At 35.3% G+C, this 25,379-nt stretch overlaps 2 protein-coding genes and 2 non-coding genes across 4 annotated transcripts; 1 reads left to right on the top strand and 3 right to left on the bottom strand.

Moving 5' to 3' along the window:
* Positions 1 to 1,938: 1,938 nt before the first annotated feature.
* Abca3 (ATP binding cassette subfamily A member 3) lies at positions 1,939 to 24,517 on the bottom strand. The gene is given in 12 exon segments (XM_068298267.1): positions 1,939 to 3,367; positions 3,433 to 4,206; positions 4,272 to 4,354; positions 4,356 to 4,449; positions 4,512 to 4,662; positions 4,721 to 5,947; positions 6,006 to 6,339; positions 6,402 to 7,829; positions 7,972 to 8,557; positions 9,613 to 9,681; positions 11,356 to 11,662; positions 24,147 to 24,517. Coding segments are annotated over 11 exon segments (5,151 nt in total). The 5' UTR covers positions 11,568 to 11,662; positions 24,147 to 24,517; the 3' UTR covers positions 1,939 to 3,174.
* On the bottom strand, positions 12,969 to 13,802 carry LOC137583658 (ubiquitin-conjugating enzyme E2 R2-like). Its single transcript, XM_068298747.1, has one exon. It carries the CDS (start codon positions 13,800 to 13,802, stop codon positions 12,969 to 12,971), a length of 834 nt encoding a protein of 277 aa, XP_068154848.1.
* Positions 18,584 to 18,675, bottom strand: TRNAY-GUA (transfer RNA tyrosine (anticodon GUA)). Its single transcript is given in 2 exon segments — positions 18,584 to 18,619; positions 18,639 to 18,675. It is a non-coding gene; the product is annotated as a tRNA-Tyr (tRNA).
* TRNAY-GUA (transfer RNA tyrosine (anticodon GUA)) lies at positions 19,354 to 19,482 on the top strand. The gene is made up of 2 exons: positions 19,354 to 19,390; positions 19,447 to 19,482. It is a non-coding gene; the product is annotated as a tRNA-Tyr (tRNA).
* Positions 24,518 to 25,379: the final 862 nt, after the last annotated feature.

The raw sequence follows: 25,379 nt of genomic DNA, 5'->3' as shown, positions 1-25,379 counted from the left end.
CAAAAGAAATAACACTTTCAAAAATAAGCTATAACTTTAACAAAGTTTCAGATTTTCATTTCATTGAGTTTTTGAGAATTTTTTAAATTAATATTGATTCGAACTAATTTCCGAACAATTTCGCTCTAAAAGAGCGGGGGCCCTCAGAATTTCCTAGTCCGGCACTGAGTTTGATTTGTCCTCACTAACGGTCAATGGTCTGATAAGTTAGAATAGGGTAAGGCAAGATAGAAAAGAAAGAAACTTTCAATTCTAGATTACAGTGTCCCAAATCAATTCTTGCCAGAGTTGCCTGCTCAGATTTGAAGCTGTGTAAGAGACAGATAACTCTAGAGTTTAGCCTAAAGGATTTATTTGACTTCGAAATCGAAAGAGCATTTGTAAGTCCTTATGATTGTGTTCTATGGCTGTTTGAATATTCTGTATATATCAATTTATTTTTTTTTAAATCTCACTCTTTATCTCTCTGCCCGTCCTCTCACTTTCTCACGCTCATATCATTTTAATACCTCGCGCTCTCCCACATACATTTGTTTTTCTTCTTCTCTCGTTCTATGCTTTACTTTCCATTCAATTTTTTGGTTGAGCAGCAGAAAGCTTTTATTGTCATTTGTTTACTTTAGAATGCAATAAAAAAAATGTTATGTCAAAGGATAAATAAACCCTTGACGTTTGTGTTTGGGATGGGTTTAGGTTGAGGGATAGGAGTTGCCATACATACAGAAGAGAAGAATATAATAAATGCCAGAAGATTGCTAAAAACGTAGTCACACACCCACACTCACCCACACACACATGCCTACACGTGCATATGAACAAAAGAATACATTGAAAATAGTAAATTGAGACACTCCATAACAAATATGAGAAATTCAGGGCGTAGAGGCAACGGGGATCAGATAGTCTACATATTTCCAGTTCCCCTAACGGGGTCTTTACTACGCCAATGTGTGAGAATAAGCATCATATTCATATTTGAAAGAACGAGATGCAAAGTCTTAAATTACGGTACAAGCAAATGCTTAGAAGAAAGAGAAACCTAAAATTAAAGCTGATGGAAATTTTAAAAGCTTAGACTTTGTGATACCCTTTACGAAGAGCCAGCTAAAAGGACCCGACTTGGTAATCATAACCTTAACTGGACTTGCGAAAGAAACCAAACTCCTGAGTATATAAATACACATGTGTTTATGTATGTATGTACATATATAACTCTAAGTGTAGGGTATAACAATAAGCTACTTAAAAATAAGCCAGCTTATTTCCGTTTCACATGTTTTAACCACTACCTAAATGAGACGAAATATATATCGACCTGCAGATTTATGCATAAGAATTGAAAATAAAAAGTGAAGAATTTTCTTCAGGATATCAAATATGTATGTATATATAGAACAGGACAAAAGAACTTTAGTGAATCTCCTTTAATCTCCTATTCATTTAATTGTGCATTAAATGTTGTCGTTATCATCCAGAAATTCGTGGAAATACTTAAATGCAGAGTCCATGCCCGTTTAAGTACTTAAAGTTTATTCAAAGGCTGTCGGCAATTCACACAGTCTCGGCACGAGTCAATTTGCCGAAGTCATGATGCAATGCCGTTTTCCGTTGAGCCTCTTGTGAACCGCTGCAATAAAAGGATCACTCTGTGTTTTCATGCACAAATAGACCGATATAGTACATTGAAGTCTTCAAAAAGGGCGTAGACAGTAGGATAACTTTTCCATACTTTCTTAATTAGCATCAACAGCCATATCATATCAGAGCCTGTAATAGCTAGAGCTACCAAATTTGGTAAGTAGACTTGGATAATATGCACGCTACTTACTTCATTGGAATTAATACTAATCTATATGTCTATTTTGCCAATGAAGGTACATATTATTTTTCCAAACATTTCAGTTTCTTTTCGAAAAAATAAAACTTATCTTTTGACAATACTTTTTGATAGCAAATTACAATCGTTTCGTGCTCTTTATTTCGTTATTTGGAGATATCAACATAATTAAAACATTAAATATACATAAATTACACATTTTACATAATTGTTCTCTTCATTTTGCATGACAATCGTCATCATAGTATAATATAATACATATTAAATTCTCATACGTTCACAGTTGTTCCACAGTTAAATTGACTTATATGTGACTTAGTTGTTTTTGTTGACTTTAGTACTTCGGGCAATACTTGCTTTGATTTGTTTATTATTACATTCTACATTCATTTTGTAAGTACACACATATTTATGTGTATTTTTTGATTGGTTATAGGTGTATAGAGTTATATCCTACAAGGCGCCAATCTTGTGCTTGTCATTGAATACTTGAAATCGTTTTGGTTTATAGTAGAGTAATAATCTTTGGATTTCTTTTTTGGTTTGTGCATCGTAATGGATCGTATCTTGATCGCAGATCAAGAATGAATATGATATTTGCTATACATTTCTCATACATGTCAACGTTCATTTATGTTATGTTTGGGTATTTTTTTAGTAGATCACATGACAACAAGGCATATCCGTTTACATAAATTAGTTCAATTCATAACTACTTAAAAACTAATCGTTTCTTTTTTTGTGCATCGGTGTTGTATCGCATCATATTACATCAGGTATTTGTAGTGGATCTCGCTAGTGCTTCTTCAATAATCGTCAAGGCATGCGCACAGTTTTTTCACCTTATGTTGCCTGCTTAATATGCGTGTGTGTGTTTTTTTTAATATTTTTTTTTCAATTTGTTTAAGGGGAGAATAATATTGTATATATTAGATAAGTTGTTCTGTTTTAGATTAAAGCTGACTAGAACTGCTGCTGGCAGAGTTTGAGGTGTCAGTAGAATCGATGCTAAAATTAGTTACTACTACCAAAGTAAAAGCTACTTGTAAACAATGTGTTAAAACAAACAAAGAAAAAAAAGAAGTTATAAAACCCAAAAGAAGCCATTAAAGGTAGAGGATAGCGAGCAGGCGAGCGAGCTAGCAACTATTAGAATGTGGCACTGGTTGGGGCGGCAGTTAAGGCTTTCTTTTGCCTTGCCCAGTGGATGGTTGGTGCAACAATGAGATAAATGGCATGGTATGTTGTGTGTGTGTGTGTGTTGTGTTGTGTGTGTGTTGTGTTAGAAGCCAGTGCATTGGGATTAGAAGCTACAACTGGTATTAGGCATCGCTAGCTCACTTAACGGTACGCGGATCCTCGCGTTGATATTTGGCAAACTCAAGGAATATCTCTTCTAGCGTCGTCTGACTTATCGAATAATCCTCAATATTCAATTCATCACGTTTGCGTTCCATTAGACCAAATATCTGTGACCATTTAATGCCAGTCAATGGAATGTAAAATGTTAGAATACCCTGGTATTCCTCCCTGAAAACGAAAACGAAAACCAAATTGAAATAATTGAGAAGGAATGATTAACACCGTTTACTTACTGCAATACAGATTGCGGAAATTCAGACTCGACAAACTCCTTAACCGTATTGATACTCTGCTGGGCCAGCTGCACAGGAATCGTTGGCTCATCGCTATGCCTTGAGAAGCTGCTACTGTTTCGTGCCTGCTTCAATGCTTCGATATTGCGTCGCACTTTGATCTTAAGTATTAGACCCTTGGAGAATTTATTCTTCAAATGCTGCGTGGAGCCAATGCATTTGAATTCACCATTAACCATAATGGCCAATCGGGTACACAATGCCTCACACTCCTCCATGCTGTGAGAGGTTAATACTATAGATTTACCCGAGTCGCGTATACGACAAACCATATTCCAGAGCTGACGTCTAGCCGCCGGATCCATGCCCGTTGTTGGCTCATCCAAATAGATAACGGATGGGCTACCAATCACAGCAATGGCCGTGCTCAATTTACGCTTATTGCCACCGCTATAGGCACGCGTCTCCTTATCGATGTGTTTCATAAAGCCAAATGATTTGGCCAAATCCTCAGACAATTGATTGATACGCGATGGCTGAACACCGCGCAACAAGCTAAAGATACGCAATGTTTCACGCCCGGTAAGATCATCGAGCAGAGCATCGAATTGTGGACAATAGCCGATTTTCTTATAGATACTATTCATATCGGATTCCAAGCTAAGGCCCTGAACATAGGCTGAACCAAAACTGATGCGCTCATCGCCAGTCATCATTTTGAAAGTGGTCGTTTTACCAGCTCCATTCACGCCCAGCAAACCAAAGCATTCAACCCTGTCACAATAGAAAAGGAAATATTAAGGATATCATCAAATGAACGAATGAAACAGTTAACTTACTCCTCCACACATAACGAGACCTGATTGACAGCTAAAAATTTACCATAATATTTGGTAACACGATCCAAAACTAAATTCTTTTTGTAACAAATCGGTGGATTTCATATTAAGTATACGTTGACGTTCCATCTCCACATCCTCATCAAAATAGCCATCCTCTGGTGGTGGGGGTGACTTGCTGAAAGATAAGATAAAGTCAATTAATCTCCCATCAAACTCATAGGCATTCTATCTACTCACATGGCATGCCTCCGAACCATATAGATAAGCTCGTTGAACAGGCCGAATTCTCTTAGAATAATAATCAGGAAGAATATTACTGCCGTAGCGGCCATATAAACCGTTTCCGGCAACACGCCTGGCTCCTCCCAGTCGAAATATGGTTTGAGATCTACAAAAACAATTACAACTTTTGCTCTAATATTTCCTTTAGATAATCTTTAACTTACTGCAGCATTTGGGTACCAATTCGCATAAAAGAATTGGGGGTAGGCCGTCAACTTTTTCGCAGGCATTTCGTGTTGCCACATTCGTGTAGATCTTATTGAGACCCATGGCCAAAGAGAAATGTGGAAATATGCGGAAAATCCAGCCCAATAGATTGGCCGTATCTTTGGTATCGAAGAAATCGAATGACATGACAACAACCACTATGAACAAGGCCATGCCAGCAAATATATTGATAATCGATATACGGGCAAATCCAGTGGCAGGCTCACGGAAAAATAATGAAATGAGATAGGTAAAGGGCAGAACGGAGCAACCAAAGACTAAGAGTAATAGGAAATATCTGCCCAGTTCGGCGAAGCGGGTAAAGCCCTCCTCTTGGAAACACAATATGGTGAGGACAACAATCAAAGCTGTGAATGCGTAGGTGGCGAAATCCCATAGTAATTGCGATAACCAATATGTCCAGACCTTAACGCCGCCCACAAATTGCAACAGCTTCGATCGCGATTCGCGTTCTTTGATCAAGAATAATATATATATGGCACTAACGAAGCACATGCAGAAGCAAAGATTTGTGGCCAATTGTGTGCCCAGATTGTTGCCCGTATTCAATTGATTCAACACCGTGCTGGTCGTATATGGCAATGGGGCATTTGTTATACTAATGCTGCACTCCGGTCCGATAAGGGCACGGGCAATGGCATTATGAACCAAATTCACGGTCAATGGAGCCGTATGCAACGGTTGATTATTCAACCAGGCTACTATTTTGTTCTCTCCAATGGTAGCTGCGGCCAAATAACGTGAATTGATGCGCACTTGTATGGTCTTGCCCAGTTCCAAGATGTATTCTGTGAAATCTTGGGCACCCGTCGATTCATAGCCATAATCACTGCCATAGGAGTTAACAATTTTCTCATATTCATTGGATATAAGCCAGCTTTGAGAGTTAACAACTACATCCGGGGCACGTTCCATTACCGATACGGCGACAGGATATTGCGTTAGACTCATTGTAATCGGTTTTAGCTCTTGAAATGTGCCCTGATTACGTGTAATTATAATGGTCATCGATACAAAGAATATTGGCATTATATTTTGTATCAATAGTAGCAACTTATTACGCCATGTGTAGAGAGCCTTCTTCAATACCATGGCTTGCCATTGGTTTTTAAATAATTGCATGCCCTGCAGCAAACGACGATTCTCAGAGAAGATGCCATCAGCTGAAGGAATACATTCAATTAAAATATTTGAAACTTGTTTAGAAATCGAACAACTCACATTGCATGGATTCATTGTCCTCATCGGCATAGCCAGTCCCGCCATTCATAATGGCATGTTGATCCTTCAATTTGCCGTCGCTGCCCTTTTCGGCGCCAACCTTCATGAAAACCTCCTCCATGGATGTTATGCCCACACCATAGCCATTCAAATGCAACTCCTGCGAACGCTCCTCAAGCTGACCGAACATTTGTTCGAATTTATTTGAATAACTATCGGGCAGTTGATACGATAATTCGGCACCCAAATCACTTTCAGGCTGCAGACCAGGTATAAACTCATTGAGCAACGCTGTCACCTCAGAAGATTGGCAATTATCGCGCTTCACACAAATCTAAATGAAATGGACGAGGGTTAGTTCGCATTTAAGGTGTTTACAGTTAGATGTATACTAACCAGACGATAGCCGGAACCGTATTGTTTCTTCAAAAAGAACGAAGTACCATGACATTTGAGTTCACCATCACACATAATGGCAATACGATCGCCCAGGACATCAGCCTCATCCATGAAGTGAGTGGTTAGGAGCAAAGTACGGCCTATTTTCTCCTGTTGCAATAGATCCCATAATTGTCGTCGGGCCGATGGATCCATGCCGGAACTGGGCTCATCACATAGCACCACCTTTGTATCACCGCAGAGGGCACAGCAGACGGAGAGTTTACGTTTCATGCCACCCGATAGTTTGGACGAGGCCACATTTGCCTTATCCTCGAGTTCGATCATCTTTAAATATTTGGCCACTTCGTTTTCAACTTCGTTGCCACGCAAACCCTTGAGTCGACTAAAGAAACGTATATGATTCGACACACTCATCTCGTCGAAGAGGACATTGTGTTGCGGACAAATGCCCAGGGACATGCGTGCCCCATCGATATTGGTGCGTATATCGCTGCCATTGATAATGGCCGTGCCGGCTGTGGGTGGAAACATGCCAGTTAGCATGGAAATGGTTGTCGTCTTACCGGCTCCATTGTGGCCCAGCAGAACGGTAATCTCATCCTCAAACATATTCATCGAGAGTCCCTTGACAACGGTCTTGTCGCCGAATCTCTTCTTTAAGTTACGCATCTGTAAACCGATATGCTTGCCCTCGGGTTCAGTCTCAAATGCATTGGCATCACGCTGCTCCGTATGTCCATTGGCGGGCATATCCTCGACCCCGATATAATCACTTTCGCCACACCAAAACTTTCGGCTAAACGGGAAATTCCATTTCCGTGGCACACCAAATTCTCCAGGAAATATTTGCTCCACATACAAACAGATGGTCATGTAAATGAAACAGGACACAATCATCATAACCATAACCATGCCCACCGTGAGGGTATCATCCACAGAAACCGGCGTAAACAAGTTACTCCACTTCAATCCTTCGCCAGTGCCCTCAAAGCCAAGTATCAATTTGACACCGAAACCCATTGCCGTATTCGATACCAGACTCCAGCCCAGTTTGGTACCCAATGTTAGATCATCGTACGTGTTTATCGTGAATGAGAATGGTATATAAGCAATAAACCAGATTAGACCCGTCACGGCGGCCGCTGTGCTCGCTTTCGAAAAGAATGTGGCCATCATGAAGCAGAAGCAAATACTTGTTATCACATAGACCAGCAAAAACAAAACTAAGGCCGTAAAACTTGAGTGTGTTAGGACGGCAACATCATCGGACCATCGGATTTTCATTAATATGGCTATCAGTATCGCCGATATCGTAAGCATAATGAATGACTTGACAAACCAAGCTGTCCAATGCAACCAATTCGAGAGACCCATTATTTTCATCACCTCCTTCAATTGTTTCTCCTTCTCTGATGTAATGTACTGTAAGTAAAATAAGTTGAATCATAAGAAAGTCAGAATGAAGAATTCAAAACTACCCCAAATCAAAAAGGATACCGCCGAAAATACACAGCATACACACGAACGAATATTGAGTTATGATAGCTGGAGAATATCTACTCACCTTGGTAATGTAAGTACATGGATAGATGAAACTTAGCAATATAATTAATGACATTATCGATGCCAAGCCCTCAAGTAATGGATCATAGATATATTCCGGATAGGGATAACGTTGCATAACCACTTCGGGTAATGTAGAATCAGGTGCTCTTTGGCGCAGATACGCCATGGTCAGGGCATGTTGAATGGGTAAAAATCCTTCGCGTAGATAACCAACTGGTATGCCGCCATCAGTGGCATTTTCATTACGTGGCCCAGTTAAATCGATAATGGGAAATAGACGCATTGTCAGCCAGGTTAGACCAATGTTCAGCGACGTTGTACGCGATTCAGATGGAAAACGCAGGGCGAAATCAAGTTTATCCGGCAATTCGCTTGAATTTGCCAACGAATCATCAAACTGAATGCCAGCAAATGCATTATTATTAACCACATCCCTTTGCAATTGAGCTGCATCCACTGAGCCCGTATAGCCACCCATTTCCAGAGTGTGTACCGTCTCATTGACCAAACTATCCAGATAGTCATTTTTCGGTGAATAATATAGCCAAAATTTTGGTGAGCTTCCGGTTTGAAATCTGCTTTCACTAAAATGTATAAATATCCAATATTAGTAAAGGAATATAGCCAATTAAATAAACGATTATCAAGTTACATATATATAGTATATTAAATACCCAACAAAGAAGCCAAAACTTTAAGTGGTTTAGAAATACATTTAGGATTAGCTACAAAGTGTTTGTGCATTTTGAAAGACATAAAGGTGTGTAAGTGTGTTGGTGGTGCAAAAACTATTTAAAAATCAAGCATTAACATTAGTAAACAGCGGCAAGCATAATTCTAGGCATTGAAGTGCAACTACAAGAAAGCATCGAAAGGATTAAATGTTAAGGTTGAACGATATCGATCAACATTTTATTGATATTAAGAGTTTGTATATAGAAATATTGATACGATTCTTTCGAAGAACTTCTTATTTATATTTCATGAAATATTCCTTCTGTTTCATCATATAAGTGCTACCAAATATAATTTAATTTATCTCCTCTAAATTTGCCAATAATGCTTAGAAAAGTTTTGTGCATTCTAAATCAATTAAATTTTATTACTTTGGCATTTGAAGTGGGGAGAATCAAAGATTAGAGCCTATAGATAAAAATTTTTATTACATAGAAACTATGATTGAAATGCTTAAGAAAATGTTTAATAAATACAGAAAATGATAGAGTGACACTAATCTGAAGACGATCTATACAATGATTGTCTTCAGATATATAGTATTATACGTTATTGAAACCAAAAAGAAAACCTAATCAAGGGCTAACTTAGATAGATGTCTACAGGATACGTTCTGAAAGTTCATTAGGCTTTATCTAATATCGCATTGAATAACCATAATTGCATAAGTGACACAGTGGACCAAAATAACCCTTTAACGCGGCCTTTTAAAACATTTAATAAACAATTAATAATCGTAAAGCATTTTAGATTGCATTCTCTGGTAATTGCACTTCAAGCTGAACTAAAAACCATTCTGACCACATCATATACAAGTATTTACGTATGTATTTGATTTGACTTGTTTTTTTTATTTAATTGTGCGTTTTTTCTTGCTTTTTTTTTTTTTATTTGAATTCGTTACCTCATTTTCTTCTTGGACATTAGCAGCGCTACGAGCGCGTGCATTCGACGCGAATTTTGCATTGAATCTCTGAAAGTTCGGATGGCATACAAAGAATACATTTACATATGGATCATAACGTTGGACTTTGAAAAGATGTAGAATAGCATACAAAAGTAGAGTAAATAAATAAATAAATAAAGAAAAAAATATGAAAAGAACAACAAAAAGAGAAACCACAATCAAAAAAAAAAAAGAAAGTTAATTGCCTTTCGAGTAAAGAATAAAGGAGAAACGGGGAAACAAACAAAACAAATGTATTCGACTAACATTAAACTAGTAGATCGTGGATCAAAGCAAGAATTAAGCGAAAGGAAGCACTCGAGGACTTTTCTTAAAGGACCTTTTATATGTATCTCATATATGTGAAAAAGGCTAACTTTTTTTGCAGTCTTGATATTCTATCTCTTTCTATTTCGCTAAGCTCGAGGGCCGTGAGCAATGAAAAGATCCGTAAATGCCGATTTATAAAGTCGATTATATTCTGCCTGATTAGCCTTAGTCATGTCGACAGGACAAATTGATTGCTTATACCCAATACACCTACAAAGATTTCCTTCTGGGCGGTAACATTATATAGATCAACGTCAGAGATATTTTCATTAAAAACAGCAGTTGTATTAGCATCGCTTCATGATTTCTTCTAGCTAATGCCTTGACTTCCTAGTCGATCTTGCTTTGATAACAAGATGAAAGATTTTGGGGACTTCAGCATTATATGTGTACATTGTAGATGAAGTCGTTATTGTTGTACTGAACAACATAATCTAAAAGTATGAATAAGTTATTTGGTTTCTCCCACAACATCGATTTTTTGCATCGAGTGTGTTTTTTCTCTATGGGATTGTTAAAGATTAAACATTGGGTTCATTGGATAGGGCTTTACTAAACCAGATAATCAAAAAAGCATTCAAATTATTGCCTGGAAATACCAAAATGCTGAATGTTGTTTCAGTGAGGAAAGGGACCTAACACTAAAACCTATCTAAATGGCAAAATAGGTGGAGATATTACTTTGTTCCTTAAGCACTTGTTCGATCCCCAAAATCCTACTAACTTAACCACGGATGGTTTTGAAAAGCTGATATGTGATTTCTGTAACTCTTTAATTGGAGATGAGGACTTCGACTCGACTTTTTATGCTGATCAAGAAACATTTAACAGTTTTATAATGCAAAAGGACTTGAAGTATAAAACATAATAGAATACTAAGCTCGAATGTAGTTTAGTCTGTAGTTTAGGAGAAACCTGAACAACACGTTTATATAAAAATACCATTAACCCTCATCGATCACAACATATTTGATTTAAATATGGTTGATCTTCTTTAGTAAGTTAACATGTTTATAAGGCAAACATTAAGTGTTTAGTCTATATATCCAAAAGGATTAAAGAGTCAACTTTTTTGCAGTCTTATTTTAAGATAGGGTCAATTGAGGTTTTGCCTATAATCTGTGTTGAAATTCTAAACACTTTAAACCTTTTGAAAATTATATTTTTCTCACAGCATTCTCTACACATTTCTAATGTGCCTAAGTGCGACAGCTGTGCTGGAAAATATAACAAATTAAAATAATACAACCTGAAAACGATTCTAAAAACTAAAAGTTTTCAAAAATTTAAAACAGAGGATATTTATGCACTTGGAGGACGTCAATAACGTGGGACATGGGACATTGAATGCATTTCTATTTGGCTACTTACTTGAACAACTGCAAAGTGGTTATATTCAATTCGGTGTAGGTTTTTACTGGCATTGGCTCGGCCACGACCAGAGTCCGTACCAGAACCAATAGCAAGGAGAATACGGCCGGAAGCAGCAATTCGATGATAAGTTGCCATTTGTGATTCCATTGTAGGGTCCAGTTTTTCCATAGTAAAAGTACAAATTTATTCCAATTACTAACTTTTGCCATATTTGATTCGTTTTTTTCCTCCCTCTTGTTTAGTCAAAGTTATTTGTTCGCTACGACGACATATCCAGTTAGAAACTCAGATAAACCCTTTCAGTCTGTAATGTAAAGCAAAAAAATATATATATATATATTTGCCATAATAATGTAAATGTTGTTTTTTGTTACTTTGCTCGAATGACTTTTGAAATTTGCTTCGTTAACGATGCATTTCAGTTAAAGGTGCCAAAGAAAGCTAAAAATAATTTTGAAAATTACAAATTTGTTTATAATTTCCATAAGATTTCTTCAAGCATTGGAGAAATGGTTTTCAATGAATGACTAATGTTTATAAATATATGATTAATTAAACAAATTAATTCTTCTTCTGACGAATTTCTTTAAATATAACAAGAGAGGATAGAAAAATGTTAGTTAAATTTATTTTAATAGCCTAAATCTTATTGGTTCAACTAAACTATACAATTTTATGGTTTTTAATTGAATATTGTAACAAGTGAAAATAGGAAATTTTAATCGACTTTATATTTTTATTGTAAAAATCACTTCAACATGTTTGAACTTGATAATTGTGAAACGAAAAATTCGAAATAGTTGAAATCAAAAAAAAAATGAAGAAAGTCAAACGACAATTTACCTGTTCTATGGTTATCCCCGTACTAACATTAGTGACTAACAAGTACTCTCCACAGGAAAATAAACTGAATGTGTCAAACTACATTTTTAATAATCATTTTTTTTTTTTTTTTGTAGGGGCTATCTAATCAGTTGTACGTAGTAACGTCTATTTGGGTACATAATGTATATGAATAGATTGCAATATGAAATACGATAAGATTCATCCAAAACAAAAGAACATATGTAAGCAAAAAACAACAACAACATTGCACTTGACATTTACACAATATACAATCTGATTTGTAGACGTTTTCCCATAAACATAAAAAACAAAACAAACCAAATTATTCCTTTTATGGTCATTAAATTATGAGGAAACAAATGAAATGGTTCGATTGTTTGGCATTATCTCGATTACCGTTGTATATATGTATGTATATAGAAAAAATTAGTCTGGCAATTTTACATAACTGCAAAAATAGCAAAGAAATGCAATATGGACAATATTAATCTCTTTGTTTTAAGTAGCAGAAAACCCGTCGAACCGACGCGACCGATAATAAAAATCTATTAGTAGAACACAGCTGCCAAGTAACTGGCTTATTTTTTTTTATTATATGTTTTATATACCCTTACGAATGGGATACGAAAATTGGTTCGGCTGTTCATAGTACTTTTTCCGTTTTCAAGCACTTTAACTGAAATTTGAATGGGCTAAATCGAAGCTCATTATTATAAAGAACTGGCCAGAAAAGGAACTGAGCAGCTAGATTCTTGGATACTTTGTTAAATTTTTGCTGAATTTTCTTTATCTTTATCGCTGGAATCCGCCTCATCATCAGAATCTTCGTCAGGATTATCGTCATCTTCTTCGTCCTCTCCATCATCCCCTCCATCTTCGTCATCATCATTTTCATCACCATCGCGGTCATCATCACCATCACCATCACCATCACCATCCTCACCATCCCCACCATCATCGCCTGCCTCACCATTGTCATCATTACCAGCATCATAACCATCATCACTATAATAGTAATCATCATCACTATTATAACTAGAGTCATCATCATAGCTAGAATCGTCGTTTTCATTAAAATTATTTAAGATAAAATCAAGAAAGTCAATCAGCTCCGGCTCTCGTGGTACGTTTTGCCAATAATCCTCTAAATTCGTCTGTACAATTATATCCATATGTAAGGCCATAGGATTGCTCTCGATTGCCAATTGATGCCCTATATTCGGATACGTCATGTTCATAATTTCAGCCGCCTCAAAGTTGGCCGGAGGCAGTTCATTGGGATCATTTAGCAACGATACGACCGACAGAGGACAGAGGATCGAACGGACAGTCTGGACTGGACTCCAACGTTCGTATGGTGATACACCACTTGGCATCACTAATCCAAATCCATTAGTATTGACATTCTCATGGTAAACTGTATCTATGAATTGCAATGATGATGGATAGTATGCATTATCAAATGGAAAGCGCGAAATGGCCTCAAGATAGGCGCCTTCAAACTGCGATATTGGTGGTCCAAACATCCCAATGCTCTTGACAAACGAGTAGATCTCTTGCATCAGTTCAATGTGAAATTCTCCCAAGGACTCCTTCATCAACGAGTAGACCCTAATCACGAAAATCACGTTTTCGAAAAAAGAATTGGTTTTCGTATACCTTACAAAATTTCAAAAGATTATCAAGAAATCAAATGTACTGCTTAAAATATTTTGTATAAATTTGTATTGTTTGTAAACTTCGATGTGTACGCTTACATAGCCAAAACTAAAATGATACCAGATGAGAGGTACTTTTAAACAAGTAACTTTTATTAGAATTCAAGGCCTACCTAGATCCGAAATGGGTTTTCCATGGCTTACTAAGATAATCAAAATTGTAGCTGTGTTTCTATTTCCACCATCGCTTCACTTTGATGACAGTTCAAAGGCCTACTACTTGGGCGGATTTCCATTAGCTTGCTTGATAATGAAAATTGTAAATAGGAGTGGATCAAGAATTGTTTTTATGTCTTCAATAAATGAAAACAGTTGGCCTAGATCGAAACGTAACTCTAAATTGTTTTTACTTCTTTAATTCATTTAAGCTCATTAAGGAAATGTTACAGGAAGTCCATAGAAAGTTTGCAAAATCTTTCTTCCTGCAATTTTACACGGGTGGAGAATACATTTATGTTAATTATTGATTTATATTGATCGATTAATGTGAAAATATTTTGTTATAATTTCTAAATTCCAAAAGGTTTGCTTTCTGTTGTCCAAACTTGACATACATTTTGATAATCATCACTATATCTCCCTTTACGTATACGCACTGTTGCCCCTATGCAAATGCCATATTTGTTGGAGATGGAGATGCCTTCCTATTCGACACTTCAGTTGTCGCACCGCAAGGTTTATAATATATAATCCAAAACATTGTGTGGAGTTAATTTAGGGTAGCGAAATCACCGGATTCGTGGAAGTCTGGGTGTGAAAATTTGAAACAGCAGCATGATTTTGCATTGCCAACTTATTAACAGACATCTGATAAGCCGAAACGACATGGGCAAACTTATAACTAACATACGGACACCTGTTCGACACGCCAAAAAAAAAAGAACACCATAATTTCAGTTGATAATGTGACAAGAAGAAAGGAATAAGGCAAATAGTGCACTTCGGACACACGTACCCACAAGAAGTACTATACCTACATACATATATGTATGTATATTAGTTAATCAAACACTCACCTTAGCAATTAAGCAAAATAACACCAAATGAAAGGAGGAACACCGTCAGAAAGGCAGAGAGAGAGAGAGAAAAGTCACGAGAAGGAAAAAAATAAAACGTGTTTTACCCCGGCGACGAAAGTCTTTAGTCGATATGACGAGTAAAAACCGCACACACAAAAAAAAAAAAACAAACAAACAATTACGTGACCGATTCAGAATAGAGGCAATTTCGAACTGAATTCGAAAGGAATGAACCGCCCCCTCAACACATATGTTCACACACATATGTATATACACAAATATATTTATCAATATAACCGTAATAAATAAGCACAATCTAAGCTAAATGGAGAAGGCATTTATTAGCATGTGGGCAGAGGCAGCAGCGGCAACGGCAGAGTCAGCCGATTTGATAAGGACGAAGTGTCTGCCGATAGGTACAAACAGACGCACCAAGCACTTAATGTAAGGACAGTTGATCGCATCTCTAATCCTTTCGATTGTAAATATTAATGACCCACTATAAAGTGAGTGACGTAATATATTTGTATAATTTATATGAAATTACTGACTGTATAATTCAATCTTACGAGGAATTAACCTTACTACCTATTTTTTTCATGTGTACAAAGTAAAAAACCTTTTTCTTCTTTAATTCGATTTATTTGTTTAAGTTGATCCCTACCAAATTTGATAGCTGTAGATTATAGATTTACTGAGATCTCAATACAAATAGGAGATCTCAGTAAATGCACTATTACGTTACAGCTATATATACACCGATCAGTAGCCGTTCACCAGACACTGATGACAAAAACAAAACATGGTTTAGCTCTGCTCATTAACAAAAACATGTCAATCAATGTTATAATCAAAGTAATTTCCCATCTGATTAGTTTGTCTGATATATCGCATAAAATAGCCAGTACATGCTAAGGTATATATATATATATAGTATGCTGATACCTGGTATATAAGACACATATTTACATATTGAAATATGTTTCTTTTACCCAATTATTCATCGACTATGTTTCTGAGGAGTTGAATTCTATTTACAAATAAAATATAGATAGTACAGGCCGACAAAACTCGAGACCAGAGGATAGATTACATTTTTCTAATAAATTATGGTGTGGTGAATTTGAATCCGAGGTCTAATAAGTATTCAGATTGACTGTAATTATTAAAGTTGACCAAACAAGTGGATGCTACACCCATTTTCGAATTTTTAGGGGTCGAACTGGACTTACCGACTTTCGATACGCCGCATAATTCAGTATAAAAGTTTTTTAATGGTCAACAGGTCTAGAGATTTACCTCATTAGTCTAGAGATAAGTTATCAGTTATTTACCACACAGTTTCAACACTTGCAAATTTATTTATAGTTTAATTGAGAAATTTAGATGAATCGGAAATAAGTAACAATTTAAATCTTATTTAAAGCTAGGAAAACAAATTAGTCTAATGTTTGATTGCCGCTACAACTGCACTATTATATGATAATTTTAATCGTTCCACCCTATATACATTCATACATATGTACATTTATATGTATAATTTTGTATAGCTCACTCTTATCGGACAGCAGCCTTTTATAGTGTAAGGGCAAATGTTATCCACTTGTAAGTGCAAGCGAAATACTAAAAGGAAAAAATAAACTATAATAAAATTTGCTATAATAACAATTTTAAAGTCTGTTATAAATTCATAACCAGCCAAGTGCAAGTTCCTTAGAGTGATTGGGAGAACTAGAAAATTTGGAAGTGTGTGTGTGTGTGTGTGTCTTATCTGTGTTATCATTTGTCATAAACAAAACTAAACTAGAGGAGCACGAATCACATCGATTAATGTGTGATGAATCATCAAGCAGAGAACTCCCTTTAATGAATCATCCTTATGGCTGGCCATGATACTCAATTCTATTCATTCCATTTTTTTCTATAGTCAAGTACATGCAGATGGATGTACCTAAATACATAAGTACAAACTACTGAAACGAACTTCAGTCTAAGTAATCAATCAAGTAGTTTAAGTGTACTAGAAGTTGTTTTAATGTCATTAAAGTATTGTATATAGGCCTAATGACAATCAAACTTGAATGCGACGTCTATAGAAGTATTTCCGTTTCAATGGAACTGAATTAGAATGCAATTGGTTGTATCAAAGTCAATAGATTTCCTTGAATTTGCAAGTGTGTAATTTAATTATCTATAGCGCGAAGTACATTGATGTATGTATGTATTTAATTGAATTTTATGATAAGGCAAGCCAAGTATTCTATGCACAATATTTAGGGAGGGAGTGAGTAATCAACTTACATGTTAATTGTTGTATCACATTAATGATAATGAAGCAAGTAAGTCGACTCGTCGACTTGGGTATACCATACACCTGGTGAAACATATATTTCAAATTTCGAAGACCAAATGTATGTATGTCTATTAAATTGTTTTAACATGTCTTATACTATGTGCTATCTCGCTCACTCTACAAACACACGAGCACTCTAGCGCCGCTACTAGCCAACGTCCAATTCTGGCCTTGTGGACCGCGTAGTAAAATACGTTCATACGCATATTTTGCATGTTTCTAGTCCGATTTCAATAAAATTTGGTAGTTTTGTAGAAATAGATAAGATAAATTAGTCTGCCAAATTTAAATGCGATAGTCAAAAAACTAAAGGAGAAAATCGTTTTTTTCTAAATTATGGAGGCGGAAGTGGGCGTGGCAAAATGTGAAAATATCTAAATTCTCTGCGCATACTATGCTAGTATACATACTAAATTTGGTGACTTTAGCTTTGTTAGTTTTTGATAAAATCAGTTTTGTTTAATTTACGGGGGCGGAAGTGGGCGTGGCAAAATGTTTAAATAGCCAATATCTGCGCGTCTATTAAGCTAGTCTACATACTAAATTTGATGTCGGTAGCTATCATAGTTTTTAAGGAAATCACTTTTATGTAAATTCCGGGGGCGGAAGGGGGGCGTGGCAAAAAGTTTAAACAATTAGTTTCTGCGCGCTAACTAACCGAGCATATAAACCAAATTTGATGTCTCTAGCTATTATACTTTTTAAGAAAAACAGTTTTGTGTGATTCCTGGGGGCGTAAGGGGGCGTGGCAAAAAGTTTGAACAGTTAATTTCTGCGCACTAACTAATCGGGTATACAAACTAAATTTGATGTCTCTAGCTGTCATACTTTTTAAGAAAAACAGTTTTATGTGATTCCTGGGGGCGTAAGGGGGCGTGGCCGAAATTCCAATTAATGCTGAACATGTGCATACTACACGAGTATACATACCAAATTTGGTGGCTCTAGCTCTTATAGTCTCCGAGATCTGCGTGTTCATACAGACGGACGGACGGACGGACGGACGGACGGACGGACGGACGGACGGACGGACGGACGGACGGACGGACGGACAGACGGACATGGCTAGATCGACTCGGCTGTTGATCCTGATCAAGAATATATATACTTTATAGGGTCGGAGAAGCTTCCTTCTGCCTGTTACATACATTTTGGCGACTTTAATATACCATTTCACCCTATGGGTGTATGGTATAAAAAGCGCGATAAGCTAACTTTTACTCGATTCACTGATAACTTGCAGAGAAAGTGGTATCAAAAAAAAAAAAAAAAAAAAAAAAAACCAACAATCCTTCGAGCCGGATTTGAACCAGCGACCTATGGATTACCGCTTCTTTATGCCAACTACAGTCCACCGCTCTACCAACTGAGCTATCGAAGGTGTTACGAATTTGACGCCAAGTAAAGCAAACATAAAGCTCCAAAGCTACAACAAATTTTAAATTATTTATGATTTTTCCCCTCCCCCCACCGCCAACCCCAACTCAAAATAAAATCACAAAAAGACTAAAATGAAAATCAGTGTAAAAGTGAAAGGTGGGCAACAAAAGCAGACGGCATGAATGCCATTCGTACACTCGGAAAAAGTGTCACAACGCTAACATCAAATTTCTCTGTGTAAACAATAAAATTTTCGAAACATTTTCCACTTAACGAGTGTTTAATTTTAAACTCAAGAACTGGCCTACAATTTTTATCAATGAAACGAATGATAAGAAATGTTTTGTTTCTACTTATCAGTAGAAAATAATACACTTATTAAATTTTTTTTTATTTCTAGTAAATCTAATAACAAGAAATATTAAATAAATTAAAATTTGTCAAAAAACAACACCTTTCATCCCAAAAAGATTTGTCATTCATTCTTCTTTGCTGGGAATTGAACTCGCACCAAAATCCCAAAATAGTTTTGGGGGAAAACAATTTGATCTGCGTAGCCAACGCTTGAAATCTCAAAGTGCTTCATTTTCTCTCAGTGTACAAAATTAATTTTATTGTTTCGTTTTCTGTTTTTGTAGCTTTCGTTTTTATTTGATTTTAAGAAAACGAAAAATCAAGACCTTCGATAGCTCAGTTGGTAGAGCGGTGGACTGTAGTTGTGTGTGTTATATATAACATATATCTGGTGTAAAATCCAGATGATATAGTAGTAATCCATAGGTCGCTGGTTCAAATCCGGCTCGAAGGATCACTTTGTGTGTTATTTTTTTTCAAACTCCGCCGGGAATCGACACAGCTCGGTGTTTTTTTTAGTTATGTCCGTCAGTTGTTTGTGCCGATGAAACGTTTTCTTCTTTAGAACCAAGATTGTTTAGGCCAGTATTGCCAATACTGCCTTCTTTGTATATGTATATAGGTCAAATTATTGTCCAGAAATCGGTCCTTTGGTGTTCCTACACTAAAACACTACAAATCACGGTTTATCACAAACATAAGATGCAAGAAAAAAGGAACAGAATAAAAAAAAATAAAAAATAAACGATAAATTCAGAATAAATAAACCTAAAAAGGAATAGAACAATTTAAATACATGATCCATAATAAAAAACAAACATAAAAAATGTGTTAGGTATAAGATTCAGTCTAAAGGACCGTGTTAAGCGCATACTCTGAAGTTAAAGTTTGAAGTGATCCGGACCCCTGGACCACCCCTTAGTTCCGCTTCTTCATTAATTATCCGCCAACGATAATAAAAATAATCAATAGGACTAATATTTCGCTTAATACACACGCATTACAGAAATTTTGTATGAGCTTCGAAGCTTTGAAGATGATAATGCTTTCATTTGTCTGAGAAATGGGTCTTTCGAAAAGAAAATGATCCCATTTGGATATTGGCAATTTGAATTATTCTCGTTCGGCACATCGATTTTACGTACATTTTGTTTTTATTATTTTGTTAAGCAAAATCAAAGAATAACACATAAACTTTTGAACTACTAACGCTGTTTTCGAGTTGTTTTATTTAAAGTTCACAATAATATTGTCCATGACTGTATGTAAGGATATTGTTTGTCAGTAGAGACGTGATTTTGATTTAGACCCCGGAACGAGTTAATCAAAAAAATAACTCATAGACAAAATCAAGTTTTGCATTATTTACATTAATATAAACAGAATGTACTAATTACATACACCAGGTTTTTTCTTGTTTAAAGGGTTCCTTATGATTTACTTTTAATTTGATTTACTTTGCAGCTTAAGAATATCCATTAAATGAAAATATATACATATATAATATATTTTATACTCTAGAACATGAAATACCAATTCTCAAGGAATCTTTAAGAAACGTTCTAAAAAATAGTTAAGGAATCGACGTAAATATTAAGACGACGATTGGGGAAATCTTTTCTTGCTAAATTTTATGAGTGCAGGGTAAAAACATATGTATATATTTAACAGATATGTACATACATATGTACATACTTAAACTGTAATATTCTTCTGGTTCTTTAATTTCTTACCCAAATTGATGTAAAGGCAACATTGATTTCCCTTAAAAGTATGTGGAGATAACGTGTGGTAATATTTTTGGGCCGCATAATTGAACGATTTGCAACTCGTGACACCTGATATTAATTTTAAGTCTTAAAAGTATATAGCTAATACAAATGCTGCCGAGAATTACCAATTAAAAGTGTGATAAAACTCGACAGCAAACACAATTTGCCAAAATAAAAGTATTAAGCACTTTATTTAAACGGAATATCAATATATGTACATACATATATAGTGGCATATATTATTCCATATGCACGACTGAATCTATTCCCACACACAGACACATGAAACGCGGTGGAGGGGACGGGGGCGTAATGATTCATTGGGAAATGCTTTTAACCTTTCATGTGAAAACGAATTACTTGCCCCACCCTCCCCTTTAACCAGACCAAAAGGTAGCTGGCCAATTGTCAAATTAATTCTGACACATGAAACTCACAGACTAGTGGCAAAGACAATCAACTAACTATTTTATGCACATTTACAATAATTGCCAATTAAATTATCAATGAAAATACATAAATGAAGAACAAATACAGACTGAAAAGAGAGAAAGAGAGAGAGAGAGAGAAAGAGAAAGTGATGTCAACTTAACATATTTGTCTTTAGGGGTTTATGTAATAACTAGTTCAATGCCAAAATATTCAATTATTCGAATTCAATTCAATTTATTTATTACATTAACGTAAATTAAAGTTCATTGATCAACTTAAAACCAATTTGTATAATTTAATCATCTATTTGAAATCAAATTTCAAAGTTCAGACTACTTTGACTAATTAGAACAATATTTGAACTATATAAAATAATAAGTTGAGATCCCTTAATGATAAATGAAATGGAATTTTCCTGCTGTAGGTTGTCTAGTGCTCTGAAATGTCACTGTGGAATCGACCTTGAATTGGCTTTCAACTGATTTATTATGGCCAGCCACTTTTTCTCGTCTCGTCTCACAATTGGTCAATCAATAAGTGTAACCAATCAAAAGCCAATCAAAACTGCTAAGCGGGGAATTATAGGAATTGTCTAATCTACATTAAAAACCCCTTTTAAACCATTAAAGCTACAACAAACTGAGTTATTTTGTTTATTAGCAGAAACACAAAATTAGTTATTTAAATTTGTTATCCAAATCGGAAAATCTTTGGCAGAAATTTTACTCTATGAATGAAATATCTGTGAATATTTCAAAATTTATAATAATTTTTACTAATTTCATGTAAAAAGCTAAGTTAAGACAAACAGTGCCATGCAATTGAATTGGGACAAGATTTTCTTAATAAATTTACTTATTTTCGGCAAAATAAAAACAAACTTACATTGACAAATAGATTTTTTAATATTTTTAAAGCATGTTTCATTCCAGGCTGTTACTATAGATTCAGTTAATGACTAGAATCTTGTATTTTCCTGACTTGAATTTTGTGTTTCAAAGAACAACATTAGGAAATAAAGAATATAATATTTCTATGACTGTCTGTGGGCATAGTCATTGTTCTTTTATCCAAAAAGTGGCTCTCGAAACGGATGGAAGATATGTATGTACATGGGATGTTTTGCTTACCTACAATATAATTTTGTGGTGTGTTGGAAACTAACAAGGACGAGGAATTTGATTCACTTTCCTTTATAGTTTCAAAAAAAAAACTACTTTAGTATAAAATAGTTTCGCCGGCGTCAGTCCCAAAGGACCCGAAAGACGACATACATATGTACAAAAACGAAAAATTTTGTTTAGCCTCAAAACGAATGAAAAATTTGTGCTTCTTAGTTTTCCAGGTCTAGGATGCATAAGTGTCTATATATTTTTAATGAGTTCAGAAAGAACGTGCTAAAAACATTTGTTGAGCCTTCACTGAATGCATCTTTAGAAATAACGGCAAAAACTGACATGGCATTATTTAAAAATTTCTTCATTAAGTTACTTGGGAGCTGAGAAAATCAGAATCAAAGGTGAAAAACGTGCTTATTTAGTGACCATCAATTTGCCCTGCATTAATATAAATATATAATTGGTCTATATAAACACATAGACTTTTCATCTCGGCACAATTCAAATGAAAACCAGATGACTGAATGACTGGAGACAGAATTGTTACATCTTTGATTCAATAATTTTCAATAGAGAAGGACTAAAAAACTGACAGAATGGAATATATACAAATCAAATTTTGGCTAAATCAATATCAAACTAACCATTAATCATATCTGTCTACCCTCACCCCCCCTCTCTCGCTGTCTGTATGCCACACATTAAATGACAATTGTATTTTAAAGAATTCTTAAGTATTTTGATGACTAACCCGGTTAATAAGTGACAGACAAACCTTGATTGGTTTGGCAGGTGAGTTGAGGTTTGCTGTTGGCCCATACTGCGTAATAGATTAACAGATTAATAATGTTAACTTAACCAGTTTTACCCAATAACCAGACATTTGTTAATAATAAGAATACAGTGCAAAAGTAAACGCTATTACAATTTGTATCGCCTTGTGTGAATAGTTTGTATATATGAATTCTTGATCGAAATCTGTTTAATTTTATTAGAATTCTTTTTTTCAGCTTTAATTATTCTTTATTAATTATTAGAAATAATTTTGATACAGTCTTTAATTCTAAACCGATTTAGAGTGCAATTAACGCAGAATAACCATAATTCTTTATATACATAACATTAAACGGGCGCTATTTTTAAAAAATAATTCTAAAATTATGATTGAGGGCCAGAATTACATCTTTGCTAAATTTAACGGCGAGCTAATAGAGTTATCCTTGCCACCAGCACTATATAAATACTTACATACCTGCTTTTGGGTGAACTATGAAGGCCGAAAACTTTTAAATCAGCCCTCGCTCAAAAAGGAAAAAAAAAACATAGAATCATCGTTTTTAAATAATAACTTTTTTAAAAGGGTCCAAAAAAGGCTTTCAACTTACAATAAGAATTTTCTTTTAAATTTTTACGCAAACAGCAGAAAGAAAGGAAGAGAGGGAGAAACAGCGAAAGGGAGATAGTTATACACACACACACGCACTCTATTTGTTTATTAAACACGTAAAGTTTAACCACTCTCTAGAATTGTTGCATTGTCATTGTTATAATTGATATCAGAATTTGAGATATTTCACAATGAAAATTAATTTCCAGCGACGGGAAAAGTTTTAGGGTGAAATGCTCGTGCAGCAGCTGTTTTCATGCCTTGACATTGACACTCATATGTTTGCATAAATCTGACAACAGCTGATTATGCTGTGTGTGTGCGTGCGTGTGCATGAATGTAAATGTCAGCCGATAGATGAAATAGATTAATATAAAATATCTATTTATGTACGTATATTTGTACGTACTTTGATTTTGTGTATGTTTAACCAGTTCTATATGTATGAATGTATGTATATTCACCGGTTCACATTCGCTTGAATTTGTTTATATTTGACGTTGTTGTTGTCTTTACATTGAATTACAATTGCGTCATTTGTTGTTTTTATTTGATTTGTGCATAAAATATTTGTGTTTTATTTTTCTTATTGCTTTTTCATTTTATTCTTTGAGCCCTTTGGCTTATAAACACCACACACATACACCCACACACGTGCACATAACAAAAATTAATGAACAATTCTCTCCAACTCTCTTAAATTTATTTAAACATTAAAGAAATAACTCGCATCTGTTCACTTGAAATACAAAAACAACATCGCCGCCGCCGCTCACTTCGCCGCGACTCTCTTCAATTCGCTCGGAGCGCTCTCCCTTATGGTAAATTACTCTCAAATGCAACAACAACCACTAGGCCGAATTCACCCAAGACGTAAAAAAATGAATATTCGCCGCAACTTTTTGACCCCTCGCCGTAAAAAAAGAATTGAGCGGGCGAACCATATGTTTTCTCTCACTTCGCCGCGACTCTCCACGATTTGCTCAGCCAATGTGAATTCGCAGACTTTTTATCCGGATCCCACTATTCGACTATTTCTATTTGGCGCCAACAAATAGTGGGACTCTTTACTATGTGCATTTTGTTTCTCCTCGCCTATAATGTCAAATAACATTTCAAGTTAAATGTGTGTCAAACTAATATCAATAGTTTTAAATATTCATAACAAGTTAATAAATCAAAAAGTCAACACTTGTGTTCTCTTCCATATGACAAATAGCCGAAAATTTCCCAAGAGTTCAAATCGTGTTGGTTTTGTATTAATTATGCAGGAGCATGTTTTTCTTTTCTTTTTTTGTTGACAACTATTGAGTGTTTAAAAAGTCACATATGTACATACATACATATAAACTCACTACTAGCCAAGTTAAGTTCGTGCCAAGACAAGTCAAGGTTGTTAAATGTGGGCGAGAAGAAGTTTGCAAATGTAAAAAGGACAAAATCCTTTAAAAACGAAAACATGGGAAACTTGTAGATATACGACCATAAGTTCACTTCGTTCATTGTCATTTTAATTTCAAATTGTAGTCCTTTATTAAATATTACACGAAAGCTAAATGGAAAAAAAATTTGATTGCCAATCAAGACAGTTGTGATAAAAGTAATAAAGCTTAAACAATTTAATTGCAAAACATTTTCTTTT

Source organism: Drosophila tropicalis, unplaced genomic scaffold (genome assembly GCF_018151085.1).
Source record: "Drosophila tropicalis isolate 14030-0801.00 unplaced genomic scaffold, ASM1815108v1 contig_867, whole genome shotgun sequence".
NCBI lineage: Eukaryota > Metazoa > Arthropoda > Insecta > Diptera > Drosophilidae > Drosophila > Drosophila tropicalis.
Note: the sequence above shows the minus strand (reverse complement) of the source record. Positions and strands in the feature narration are given on the sequence as shown.